Below are 13,752 nucleotides of genomic sequence, written 5' to 3'. Positions count from 1 at the left end.
TTCATATAGATTTTTGCTCAGAAAGTTAGAAGGCTATATAGGTCATGATAAGATGAAACTTGTCGAAACACATTGCAAGAAAAGGATAGCAATATAATAATCAGTTTTAATACGCCATCTATTGATCAAACCAATGAAGCTGTGGAGCTTTCATTTTTTTCTATGGATATTCAATTTTCCAGTCGTTTAAGCTTAATCTGTGGCACTTGGGTATAATGATGACTTATGAAACGCCATCTAGTGAGCAAACCTGGAGCATTCTTTTTTTTTTTCTATGCATATTTTAGGTTCAAGTCGCCTACTACTAATAACCCTAAACAGGTTAAACAAATGGATATCGATTCTTATTATTTAAATAACTCGTGGTGACAATCTCAAACTCAGCTATATGTTTAGTGAAAAAAAGGAGAATAAAAGCATAATGCAAAACAGTTACAATTCTCGATAGTTAATCGACCTTTTTACTTGTGTTTTTACTATTAACAATAATACTAATCATCCTCTCATTCTAATTCAATAACTTACTCTTTTGACTATCCCTGACAATACTATGGGAGAAATTTAGTAAAATGTATTTCTTACGCTCAAAAATATTTATCAAATTCTATTATAATATTCTTTCGAGAAAACAATAAACTGCTCGTCACACCCTGAAAAAACCATCATTGCGCTGTCGTCGCTAAACATCGAATTGCTAAATTCACCACGTGCGATGTTTTGTTTCTTTTTTGCCGTTAAAATTCCGTTGGCAGTGTTTTGCAAATGTAAGCAGCTAAAATGAAGAGAGGAAAAAAAAATCCAAACGCTACACAGCTGAACGCGGTTTCGCTCTGGTGTATTTCCAAACAAAAGCCGAGTACATGGTGAGAATTGCCCGGACGCGCCTAGCGCTTGGTTTTGCGCCACAGAAACAGGTAGCCGAGCAGGTGGAAGCCGAAGTAGAGCAACACCATCGCCCACAGGTTCGGTGCCAGGTGCGTTTCGCTGAAGCTGTAGTGCTCCAGCACCTCGCCGCCGGTCCGCAGGCAGGGCAGCTTGTCGTCAACGGCGGGGCAGGCTGGGCAAACAAAAGATTTCGGTCAAACATTGCATCCACTGCTGGGGTTTCGGGCCGCTTGCCCTCGCTACTTACTGATATTGCTGACACCTTCCCACTGGGCGATCGACATCGCCTCGTTCGCGTACATCATCCAGGAGATGTACGGCAGCCAGCGGGTCGCGGCCGGCATCGTGTTCAGGTGGATAAACACGCCGGACGTGATCATGAGGATGTAGTCGAACGGCACCAGGTAGGCCATCGCGAGCGGCAGCGAGTTGAACGCGGCCGAGAAGAAGCAACCGCACGCGGTCGACACGTTCATCACGAGCGTGGCGGCGGCCGCCGTCACCAGGAACGCGTGGAGCGTGGGGCGCAGTGCCGCGAGCCAGTACGCGATCAGCACGAACACGAGCGGCTCCAGCACGAGCCCGGGCAGCATCGCGGCCACGTTCGCGACGTAATACTGGGAGGGGTGGTACAGGCCGTTCTTCGTTTCGCGCATAAAGAGCGGAAAGGTTTCGGGAAAGACGGCCAGCACCGCGTACATCGGCGTGAACGTGTTCTCCGAGATGAGGATGAACAGGAGGCCCTGCGTCGCCTGCACCCCGAGCTGGGTCGGCTCGATCGCACCGGTAAAGCAGAGCCCGGCCATCAGTGCGATCGCCTGTGCGGGAGAGGGAGGGGAGAGAAACCATAAAAGGACACGTGAAGGATGAAGGATCTTCCCATTGATCCTTCGGCTCACAAACACTTACAATCTTCTGCAGCAGGCGCAGATACTGCACGGTCGGGTCGCGCACCACCGTCAGCAGCGCCCGGTACGTCAGCCAGGCGGTCGTGTGCAGCCAGTGGGGCCGGCCGGCCAGATGCTGCACCTCGTCGGTCACGCGATAGTCGCCGCTCTCCGCCATGTGCACCTCCAGGTTGATGAGGACGTCGCGCTGGCCGGCCGCCTCGCTCACCGCGAACAGATCGCACAGGCGGTGGGCGGCCCGCTGGGACGCCTGCTCGTACCCCGGGGCGGTCGCGAGCGCCCCGATCAGATACTCGGCCGGGTTGTAGCTGGGCGGGCAGGCGTGCCCGTGCCGGGCGAAGAAGGCGAGCGCCTCGTGCGGCCGGCCGGCGTACGCGACCCGGCCCTCCGCCAGCAGCATCACCTGGTCGAACATCGAGAACAGCTGCGAGGACGGCTGGTGGATCGTGCAGATGATGGCGGTGCCGCGGCGGGCCAGCTGCTGCAGCGTCGACACCAGCGCCTGCGCACCGTACGAGTCCAGGCCGGTCGTCGGCTCGTCGCAGAACAGCAGCGTCGGCTTGGTCAGCAGCTCGGTCGCGAACGCGAGCCGCTTCTTCTCACCCCCGGACAGCATCTTGCCGTCGCCGGCCTCGCCGATGCGGGTGCCGGCGCACCGGGCCAGCCCGACCCGCTCGAGCAGGTCCCGTATCGTCTGGTCGATCGCCCGGTGGCCGACGCGCCGGTCCAGCCGCAGCTTCGCCATGAAGTACATGTGCTCGTGCACGGTCAGCGAGCCGACGAACAGGTCGTCCTGGTGCACGAACCCGCTCAGCCGGTACATGTACGGCCCGACCGGCTGCCCGTTCACCAGGATGTCCCCCTGGACGACGGTTCCGGCTAAGGGGAAGAAAGAGTGATGAGTTGTGCGAGCAGGGGAAGAATTCAGGGGAAACCCCTGAAGGATTATGTTATTTCCACGACGGAAGGAAACCTCTTATGTTTACGTATGATGGACAACATTTCCCCTTCATAACTGCCCCACCCCCCCCCCCCCCCCCCCCCTGGCTCACACACACAGGTAAGACATTCACCTGCAGCAAAATGGCGCAAACTACTTTGAAGCTATTTGGGACCGTAAGTGGACGCTGGATCGTTCGCTAAGCTGAAGATGTCTGAGTGGACAGTTTCGTTTGGTTTCCACTAACCGTGCCAACCGCCACAGCTGACGTAGACGCACCGACCGTCACACACTGTAGCAGTGCGGTGAAATACACATGTGTAAACCGGTTAAGAAGCCGACACAGGAAGCCCTGCCAATGCTGGGTGGACCATTTCAATGTAAGTTTTTGGTGTGTTGGGAAGGAGCGACGCGTACGAAGGAGTTCGGGGAGGGATATTAACGGACGGCGAGACATTGTCGAAGGCTTTGCTTTTGAGTGTTTTGGTAAATGATTATTGATCGCAGTTGTTTAGCAGTGGAAGATATTTGCAAAACATTGAGCTCCGGAGTTGCCTTTCGGGAAGTTTGCTGCTGTTAATACATCTGCTGGGGGACTATGTCGACATGACGACATGGAAGCCATTGAAGGGATTTTATGTGGCACATTATGTTGCTTTTTTTTTCTTTTCTCTAATGACTATTTTGAGACCAGCGAGGAGAACCTGCTAGAGAATAGCTTTTCAGTTGAAACTAATCGGCTGGAACTGTCGAAAAATCTATAGAAGAGACTTTAGGCGGCATAGAATGATTCGTGCTTGGGAACATAGACTCTGTTTTCTCTCCTTCTGGAAAGACCCTTTCGTCGTAGTTACTCCATAAGATCAGGAATTAACTCAAGAACAAAACATCTGAGATAATTTAATCTTTTCCAGGAAATAGGTCGAGCACGGCCATCGCTGTGGAATATCAGACGTTCCGATACTTTTGAACCGTCCTTCCTGCTTGATCGCCGTTACCTAATATCTTCAGGAACCTTAAACTCAGGAACAAATTTTTTAGAATAATTGTACATAAAGCAGTAAAGAATGCTTGTGGGCGAACGTTAAGGAGTAACAGAAACCTCCGGGAGTAGCCTTTGAATAGCTCATCTCGGTACTTTGATATCTTCAGAAACCTTAAGCCCGTCAATTATGTGTACTGAAGATGTCTTCTTTTGAGAGAGAGACATGAGATAATACGGAATGGTTTGTTGATCATTCGCTTGAAACAAAACAGCTGTATTGTCTGATAGAATTTCTATCTTTCTCTATTTAGTGTCTTCAGGAACATCAAGAGCACAAGAGCTGTCACAAGACATCTTCCGGAATAATTTGAGAAGTTCTTAACTAAGACCTACAGTAACAGCGTACGTGTTGATCTGCGTCTAGGACGACTTTACTTCCAATAATTGTTCAATTTCTCCGAGGAAGACATCTTAGGCCGCGGGGCCATGGGGTTTCTCAACGCTCATTTTCTCAAGCACTAATGAGTGTTTTTGAGAAACCTACGTTCTCAACATTTGTCGAATTGACACAAAATCGGTTTGAGAATCTTTGAGAACGTTGACGATGCAGCGATTGGCTAGTTGAAATAAGAGCATTTGTGCTATTCGTTTCTCGGTAATCACGTTGGTAAAAGTATTCAGTGAACTAGTTTTGAGCGCTTGAGAAAGCCCCGTGGCCCCGCGGCCTTAGGCACTAGCAACTAGACATCGTAGGCACTAGAAACTAGACATCTTAGGCGCTCTGTTACGCCATTACCAAGCGCTGGGATTTCTTGGTTGCGGTGCGGACGCGTCTTGTAACTGGATACAAACGTCCATTCCGTCCACTTGCTAAGCCTTAGACGTTACACTAACATTCCGGTGCGGAATTCGATACCCGTAATAGCCCCCCCCCCTACCCAGTTAAACTGGCCCAGCACTGTGGCAAGAGCCGCTGTAGCTCCCGAACCCCTCCCACACGCAGCACTTACGGGGTGTACGGTAGGCGAGGGCCGACATGAGCGTACTCTTGCCGGCACCGCTCGAGCCCATCAGCGCGATCAGTGTCCCGGGTGTGACCGCACCGCTCACGTTGTTGATGATGCGCTTGATCGTGGGCCGGTGGCAGCCGGGCGGACCGCCCCCGCCCCCGCAGCCGCCGCCCTTGGCCGGTCCGGCCGTCGCGTACACGCACAGATCGCGCCAGACGAGCGTCGCGCCCTGCTCGGTCGGCGACCACTTGCTGTAGCTGCGCAGGGACGACTGATAGCAGCGGCCGGTGCCGGAGCCAGCGGGCGGCGGCGGCGGCGGCGTCGGCGACGACAGGCAGCTGCCCGGTGGCGGTTCGAGCGGCACCAGCTGCTGCTCGTTGATCGACGAGTGTCGCTTGCGTCCGTTCGCCACCATGTTGAGCAGTTTGATTGCCGATTGCTTGGTCATGGAACTGGCCGGCAGGATGCGGACACGTCGGCGCTAACCTTTGCTACCCGGCGGTTCGGTTTCGGTTTTGGGTTTTGGGTTGGGTTGACTGGTTTGGGGCACTGTTCCGGGACGCCTGCCTACAAAACGCTCCCTTGCATCACTCACTGTGTGCCCTGGGGCACATGCGGGCAGCCCATCAATTTCGTACACTTTGCCAGCTCCCAAACACCCACTCTGGCTCTCTCCTTTTCTCCCTCTCTCTCTCTCTTTCACACACAAATACACACACGAAAACGTTCCTTCGTCGCGATCGTGACGACGACGCACTGCCACGACGCGTGTACTTACTGCTGCACGATCCAACTCGAACTGAGCTGCCCGACAGGTAAGGGTTTCCTTCCTTCCCCCGAAAACATAAAAAGAAGAAACCATCCATCTCTTACTCACACACACACACACAAACGCGGAGCATTTCGAATTCGGAACTGGCGTTACAAAAAAAAAAACCCCTCCGGTGGATAGATGTGTAACCGAACCCTCAAGGGTCCCCGTGCCGTCCCATCAAGCGGTGGCTGGAAATCAATACCGAAGCGAGCGTACCTGGCAGTGCTGCGGTTTCCTTCGCACGAAAACTGTCCCCCTCCCCCCCCCTAGGTGCCATCTCTTGCCCCGCTTTGACCCCCTTCCGACCGTGGGGTTGACGGACGGACGGCCAGAGAGGTGTAAGGATTCATTCAGGAACCAGCGCCGGTGTGGAGGCGACGAACGTTCGCGAAGCCGGTTGGGCCCCACGGGTAACACTAGCCGCATCGACACATTTCGTTTGCCGGGCCGGCTCGTAGGATGTGTAGTAATGAGTTCCTTCTCTTCATTCATCCCTCCCCTGCCCTGCTCCTCCATTCCTAGTGAATCCTTACTAGTGCAGCGGTTTGGAGGCAGCTGCAAGGAGGCACACCCGGCGAGAGGGGGTTTGAAGTGTCAATGGGGTAATGATCGGTGGCTCATTGCTCCGGCAGTGCCCCCCCCCCCCCCACCCAGGGGCTGTATTGGATGTCTTTTGATCTGGTGCGGGTTGTGTGTGTATGTGTTTTTGTGCTTCTTCCGACCGTTGCCGTAACCTCACTTCCGACTGTTGCGGATGGGGGCTTTGCAAATGTATGGCGCCAGATTTTGCCAGATGATGATGTGGTTAGGTTCGGCATGCGGCTCCCTCGTAGTTGAGCTTCTGGGTCAGCAGTAGTTTCTGAGCCCTGTGCGCTCGAGCAATGAAACGGAGGAGAAAGCGAAGGCGGGCTCCATCAGAAGGATGGGAAGTTTGCTTATCCACACAAACATGGAGAATGATTTATTCTACATGTTTTTGTTTTGCTACCCCGGGTAAATGGCTTTTAAATGTGCCTGTAGAAACGGCGCCCCAGTAAAACATATTAAAGCGAGAATTTAAATATCAAAACATGATCGTAAAATATGACTGGTTTTTCTTCTTTTGCAACCAAGAATTAAACGACCAAGAATTTTGCGACCAAGATTTTTGCGACCAAGAATTTTGCGAACAAGGATTTTACAATCAAGAATTTTGCGACCAGGAAATATGCAACCAAGAATTTTGCGACGAAGAATTATTCGACGAAGTATTATGCGACCAAGAATTTTGCTGGTGTGGTCGCACAAATTGTGGTCGCACAAATCTTGGTCGCAAAATTCTTGGTCGCAAATTTCTTGTTCGCAAAATTCTTGGTTGCAAAATTCTTGGTCGCAAAATTCTTGGTCGCAAAATTCTTGGTCGCAAAAATCTTGGTCGCAAAAATCTTGGTCGTATAATTCTTGGTCGCAATTTTTTTTAGGAATTGTTGTGATTGCTCTTAAACTGCTTTTTTTGTTCAAGTTTTTCACAATATTGCATCAATATTGTTATGTGCATTTTAAAGCAATAAGCCCTCAAAGTCACTGGCCACTTTCTCCGGCTGGGTAGCCCGATTGACTGGAAAAGGAATTGTCTTGGTTGCCAGTAACAGAGTTCAAAGTTTTTATTTTTTTTTATTTTTAAACAACAAGAAAATTAAAAATAGCAGCTTTAAATCAATTCAAACTCCCCAAGTGCCACAAATCCACTAAACGACCACTAAACGGCTTCTAAACGACTCAAGCACTCTACCTAAACGGAATATAGAAAGACTTCGTTTAGCAGACGGCAAACGACTCATGCATTCTAAAAATAGCAAAAAAGCTGGTGGCGCTCTCTGTTGGTGGGATACCCCAACCAGTTGAGCTTCATCGCTTGGAGGAGAGCTTTCTCATTTCCTCTGTACTGTTGTATGGTTTCGCATTGAAGTAATGCATCGCTAGAACTAGAACGGCGATACGATTGTTTAAATACTAAACTCCAAAGGAGACCCCCACCAGCACTGAAGCAAGTGAGATTTGAGTAATGGTCGTTGGTGTTGATAGCCACGTATCTGATCACACGACCAATAATTTAGATTTTGCTCAGAAAGTTAGAAGGCTATATAGGTCATGATAAGATGAAACTTGCCGAAACACATTGCAAGTAAAGGATAGCAATATAATAATCAGTTTTAATACGCCATCTATTGATCAAACCAATGAAGCTGTGGAGCTTTCTTTTTTTTCTATGGATATTCAATTTTCCAGTCGTTTAAGCTTAATCTGTGGCGCTTGGGTCATTCACGGCGCACAAACAATATTCGATGAATTTCATTTACAGTCTGTTCTCGAGTTACAGGTTTTGTGTGTTCCCGAAAAAAGTCGCGTAAGTCGAATTTCGCGATTTTCGGGCAAATTTCAATTGATTACTAAATTAAATTTAGCACTTCTATACACTTTATCATTTACTTTAAACGATTCGTGGAGACCATTATGATATTTTTAGTTATTAAGCAGATTACATTTATCAGCAAAAATGCAATTTATACTGCACTGGACAATTCTTGAAGCAAATAAGACTGATTTGACATTTGATCTGTCAAATGGAGAAAACCGCACATCTCCGAATCCGCGTAACTCGGGAACTGGCTGTAGTTTTTTCACATTTTTATTTCAACATATGTGCTTGAAAATAAGTCGCAAATAATCAACATTCTTGCCCGCCCGGATTACACGAGCCCGCAGCATTCGATGTTTAGGGCTCGATGTCTTCAAATGACGTTAGAAATAGGAGTGAGCATGGTGCCCGTTGTGCTTCCAGGTAAATCACCCCGCTGTGCACCAGCCACGTGACGGTTCTGCATAGCATCAAACGTTTGCTTTTCTACCTTTCTTTCTACCTTTGGAAAACAAACCAACCGTGCGATGAAATGTGTGTGTGTTTTTTTTTTTTAATAAAATCAAACGAATCAAACTACAATTGAAGTATGCAAATTTTCAATTATGACGAGAATCACGAGAAGAGCTGGATGGGAAGAAAAAATGCAGAAAAATGGAGAAAAACTTATTCAAAATCACAATTCACCACCCCGGGAGTGTTGGAGCCGTCGCCGCCAAACTGACAGCAGCGCGAGACGGCCGCCACCGCATCATCCGTGGCAGCTAACGGGTGCGCCTTCGGGAAAAGGGTCGGCAGCGGGTGCGAGCACGCGCGCGTGTGCGAGCGCTACACACCACGGATAAACGAGATCGCACTTACTTCCCAAGCAAAGCTCGAACCGTCCGGACGTGTATGCGTGTGTGCCGACACTTTCGGGTCTGTGACGACGGTGTGTGTTGTTTCGGTAAAGAAAGCAGAGCGGGCAAAAGGAGTGCGTGTGTGTGCGAGTGAGAGCGAGAGAGAGAAAGAGTGCGGTAGATGAACAGAAGAAGCGCAAAGAAAAAAAAAAACAGAAAAGTAAAACGGTTAATGTTTTAATTTCGAATAATGGTGTGTTGCTGCTGTTGTTTGCAAGTCGTGCGTGCGTGAGCAAACGGAAGCGAATGTGAGCATTTATCGGCAGTCGTACCTTTGTGTGTGAGCGAGAGAGAGAGCGAGAGAATAAAACACTCAAATAAAAATAGTGTATGGAAACGCAGTGTACAGTGCCGGGCAGTGTGGTAAGTGTAGTAGGAGGGGTAAGAGACACACGAACGCTGCCTATATATATTTTTTATTCCATTCGCCGCTGCGCGCGCTCTGTCTCGCTTTATCTTTCTCTCTTTCGCTCGTTGCGTGTGCCGGGTCCGAGTACCCCGTCCACCTTATCCATTGCAATTGCTAAAGTTTATTAAACTGCGTGCGTATTGTTGTGTTTCGCTTCGCCAAGCTAAATGTGATAAAACAAAAGCGTGCAGTATGACGTCGAGAAGCGCTCGGCATGGCCAGGGAACGGCCTGGGAGCATAGTTAGCATTAGGCCAGCATAGTTCGCCAATCAACCTTTCCGGTGTGTTGTGACCAAAAAAAAAAAAAATCTCCTAAATAAGGAAGAAGAAAAGAGGCAACACGCCCGGGCCGTCAGCTGTCGCGATTTTTTTTTTTTGTTTCCAGCACTCACCCCATCGATCGGTGCATCGCTATGCAGCTTCCCTAGGCGACCGCTAGACGTAAGCAAACGCATACACTCACAGTCATGGTTGGGCATTAAAGCAAACAAAAAAGCGAAAAAAAAAACCGCGATCGATAACCATCTCACTGCAGACTGTCCCATTCCCCCCCCTCCCCATTACCCACACATTTGCGGGGTGGTTATCAGTGTGACAACACTCCAAAAGGGCCAAAGAGAAAACAGGAAAAAAAGAAGCAGTAGCAGCGATAGAAGAAGACAAAAAAAATCCCCGCTCCTCCTCGACACTCCGGTCATAGCGCTGCAGTGGTGAGAGAGCGAGAGAGACAGCGAGCGAGAAGCCCCGTGCGTGTCTGCGTCGCATCGCACCGTAACGCGCGCCCCGATCGAGAACCACCAATACCACCGCAACGCGTCTCATTCCACACTGCCGTCCATTATCTTCGCTACCTTTTGCAGCTTCCCGTGTGCTCCCGTTTCTATTTCCCCCTCTCATCACCACCCACCCCAACCTGTCAAACGATTAAACAAAAACACACACACACACACACACATACCGCTAATGATCATCGCTGATCGCCATAAAGGTGGGTGACATAAATGTGCGTATGCGCTTGATGCGCTAGCTAGTAAAGGAGGAAGAAGAACACACACAAAAGCGCCCAAATGACATCGGAGGCCGTTTTTTTTTGGCATATTTACCTGGCGCTGGTCGAGAGCTGTCAAAAAAAAAAAAAACAAATCGTGGGCTCTCCCGTGATCTTGTTGCGTTTTCCAATTTTTTGATAGGACGCGCCTGTGTGCACTCCCTCATCTGTCTCTCTCTCTCTCTGTGTGTATTGTGTCCATGATAGGTAACGAGTGGCAGGACTGACAGGAGAGCGTACAATGATCTCAAGCCGGTCGCTTTGCATTAGATCGCTTTGTTTCGCGTGAAAACGCTTCATTAGAACGTGTACAATGTGTCCAGGTCATAGTTAGGGTCCAGCACCTTTGCTTTGCAGGGGCTGGCTTCCCCCGACTGATATTGCTGGGGTGTGTATTATTTTTTACAACCTTTTGCACTTCACTCGCTTTATGTGCAATATTTGAAATTGTTGATTGCTGGGACACCTTTCACAATTTAAGCCAGAAAGCTGCAATTTCAGCCTATCAGTGGAATGATAAAGGAGATACGACTGTGTTTGGTATCGAAAAAAAAAGTCCCAAAGCAAGGTGGTAAGACGAAGAAGCCGCATGTCCGAATGTCGGTCAATGCATAGTTTACAGTCGCTGTAAACGCACCTTTTCTTGTCTGCAAGTCAACAAATACCGACCCTTCTTGAAGGAATTATGTTCAATGGGTAGGGTGTTTGAGTAGATTTATGACTGTATTTCATTTCATGTTTCTGCAAAAACACTACAAAACCTAATGAGATTTCATAAATTCTCAAAACATCGTTTACACCTCAAAATTCACTTCCGAAATTGGTAAAGCAATTGGCATGCTTCAAAATTCTATCAATGAAATTAATAACCACTTAACTTCAATTCATTAATTTGGGAACACACTGTTCCCTTCAGACATTACGGCCAACTTAGCGACAACAACTGTATAGCCGAAGTTGAACCGTCGAAACTCGTTAAACGATATAAAGATTCCCGTTTTGGGTAGGTTGGGGAATCTTCACAAGTATTTAAAGAAACGGATTTCAGTGAGAAATTTAAAAAGCAATGAATTAATTTCTGCTAAATGATTACTTTTAACTGTCAAAGTTCAAATCGTCGTACGTGTGTGTATTCAATACTCAAGTTGGCAGTAGCTTTCCGCCGTGTTGGTTATTTTTTTGTTTTCCCGTCAATTATGTACAAACAAAGACATACATTGCAAACTCGTTTTGTTTTTTTCCTGTTTTTGTGGTATGAAATTTGCATACTTCAGCTTATAAATTAAATCCTGCGTGATACAGGTTGCGATGAATAGGCAAATATGTTTTTCTTGTTTTTTTCGGTATTGACATAATTTCACCATTCAAATGTCAAACAAACAATGAAAGTCCCCAACAATGTTTTTGAAAAGCTTTTAGAGCGCTCGATGAACTCTCTCACGTTGAATTTAAGGTCCGTTTGAAGATTATTGTTAATTTTCTGTATCAATCTTCAAAACACGCCCTAAATCCCTGCAAGACTGGTCGCCCTTCCCCTTCCCTCCTCCAGCCCCCGCCATCGTCGATGAATTAAAAAGGGCCAAGGCCACAGGCTAATGGTAGCACACAGGCTCAATCGGCCCCGTAATTTACAATCCTGCACAGTCGACCGATCGCACGCCCTGACGCCCTGATCAAAAGAGCAAAAAAGAAGTTAAACTTCACATTTTAAACATATTGTATTCCGATTCCATTGCCATTTAACAAATCAGGGCAGGTTCAAATCAAAGCGAGCGAACCCTGTGTGACGTGTGTGACGTGTGATTTGCGTGCGCCGGGGCTGGGGGCACAGAGCGAGAAAGCGAGCGGCGGTTGAGTCATGAGCGATCTCTAATCATCACTACACGCGACCTGGACGCATCAGCATCTCCCGGAGTGCGCCCTCTGCTTCTGCCGCTCGACCGCTTTGACAGCTTCTCGGGGGCAGTTGGGCAAAAACAAAAAAAGGCCTTTTTAAACTTACGCACACACACACACACTGACAGTGCAATTGGGAGCGAGTGTGAGTGCGCAAAAAGGGAGAATGGTTTGCAATTTGTAGTGTTTGGTTTGGTTTCTGTGTTTGTGTGTTGATCAACACAGATCAAATCAACAGAATTGACCAGTGTGTATGTGTCTGTGTGTGTTTGTGCTGCTCAAACAAACCTTATCCTTCTCTCCTTCCCCCATTTGCTCGACTGATGAACATTACCGTTCCGCCGACTTCCTTTCCCCACGACCTCGTTGAATAACTGCAACACGCACTTTCACCACGTGCAGTTTCCTGACAGCTCCTCTCTCTCTCTCTCTCTCTCTCTCTCCTCTCTCTCGCTCACTCTCTCTTTCGCTCTTTGAACAAGGAACTCCAAACAAATACAGTCCACCAAACGATACAGCCAGTCCCGCAGCGCACAATACACACGAAACCTGCCCACGTCATCATCCGTGTTGGACGGGGCGCACTGTGTGTGTGTCGCAATGTTGCGCGATTTTTTCGTGCAGATTTATTTTTTGTTGTTGTCCATTGCGCTCTCCCTCCGCTCGCCCTCGGAAAGATCGACAGCCACTTTCCGTTCCCTCACACTGCCAAACATACTATCACAGTGCCGCGCACACATAGAGACACAGAGAGAGAGAGAGGGGGAGAGAGAGAGAGGGGGAGAGAGAGAGAGAGAAACGCGCGCACGGTTAGATCGTCTCTTTTGCGTTGGCTTTTCCACTGCTCGAATCATCTTTGCGCGTGTTCTCTCTCTCTCTCTCTCTCTCTCTCTCTCTCTCTCTTTCTCTCTCTCTTTTTCGAACGGATCAAAACGCACTGGCCAACAGATTTTTCTCACTTTTCCCGTTCCCTTTTCCTGTTTTTGTTGCTGTTGTTGTTGTTTGTACATTAGTGTTTCATTCCCTTTCCTACCATTCTTTTCAATTCCGCTTGTTTTTTTTGTTGTCGTTTCTTCTTTTGCTGCTGCTGCTGCTTCCAGTTTCCTGCCAGACGTCGTGTTCCCGGGCCCCGATCGCGTTTGTTATGCTTTTGTGCCCTTGCCGTCCCTCCTTCCGTCCCTTTTTTTTCGTTCTCCATTCCAAACTCAGGATAACTCCCCTCCCCCCTCCAACCCCCTCACTCCCTCAGGTTGCCCGGGGAACGATGATCATGATCATTGCCCGTTTCGATCCGAGGCTGCTGCGGCGGGGTGCAGAGCCTGCAAGTCCTGCTCCCCTCCTCCCCTCCCCCTCCCTTCGGTCGAGATGCTGCTTCTGGTGTTTACACGCTGGATGAAGAAAAGCACGCCACTCTAATAGTTGCGGGTTGGTGGGAGGGGGGGGGGGAGGGGAGGGTGGGATGTGTGGTTGCAAGCATAATCAGGGTGGAGCAGCCGGTAATGCATCGGGGACCGCGCCGCCGATCGAAATCGAGCCGTAAAAGAGAGCAAGAACTGCCC

General features: G+C 48.9%; 2 protein-coding genes across 11 annotated transcripts in view; one reads left to right on the top strand and one right to left on the bottom strand.

Moving 5' to 3' along the window:
• Window positions 1-818: 818 nt before the first annotated feature.
• LOC1271735 (protein scarlet) lies at window positions 819-5,728 on the bottom strand. Its single transcript, XM_310585.5, has 4 exons — window positions 4,729-5,728; window positions 1,795-2,672; window positions 1,133-1,703; window positions 819-1,057 (listed from the first exon to the last, which is right to left on the bottom strand). The coding sequence occupies exons 1-4, from the start codon at window positions 5,174-5,176 to the stop codon at window positions 885-887; spliced, it is 2,070 nt and encodes a 689-aa protein (XP_310585.5). The 5' UTR covers window positions 5,177-5,728; the 3' UTR covers window positions 819-884.
• Window positions 5,729-8,723: 2,995 nt separating this feature from the next.
• LOC5666818 (uncharacterized) overlaps window positions 8,724-13,752 on the top strand; it is a 90,327-nt gene continuing 85,298 nt past the window's right edge. For 2 of the 10 annotated variants that reach the window (XM_061646719.1, XM_061646656.1), the window contains exon 1: window positions 8,784-9,202. The gene's annotated coding sequence lies outside the window, so the exon portion shown is untranslated. Of the gene's footprint in view, window positions 9,203-9,411; window positions 9,691-13,752 lie in introns of all 10 variants that reach the window. The other 8 variants (XM_061646415.1, XM_061646509.1, XM_061646364.1 and 5 more) reach the window with 8 other exon arrangements.

This window comes from Anopheles gambiae, chromosome X (assembly GCF_943734735.2).
Source record: "Anopheles gambiae chromosome X, idAnoGambNW_F1_1, whole genome shotgun sequence".
Taxonomy (NCBI): Eukaryota; Metazoa; Arthropoda; class Insecta; order Diptera; family Culicidae; genus Anopheles; species Anopheles gambiae.
Note: the sequence above shows the minus strand (reverse complement) of the source record. Positions and strands in the feature narration are given on the sequence as shown.

Bases quoted from the DNA above. Each gene is read 5' to 3' on its own strand.
- LOC1271735 (XM_310585.5), bottom strand. From the start codon at position 5,176: ATGACCAAGCAATCGGCAATCAAACTGCTCAACATGGTGGCGAACGGA. The intron at 2,673-4,728 runs GTAAGTGCTGCG...TCTTCCCCTTAG, and splicing joins CCTCGCCTACCGTACACCCC to CCGGAACCGTCGTCCAGGGG. The intron at 1,704-1,794 runs GTAAGTGTTTGT...TCTCCCGCACAG, and splicing joins TGCGCCTGCTGCAGAAGATT to GCGATCGCACTGATGGCCGG.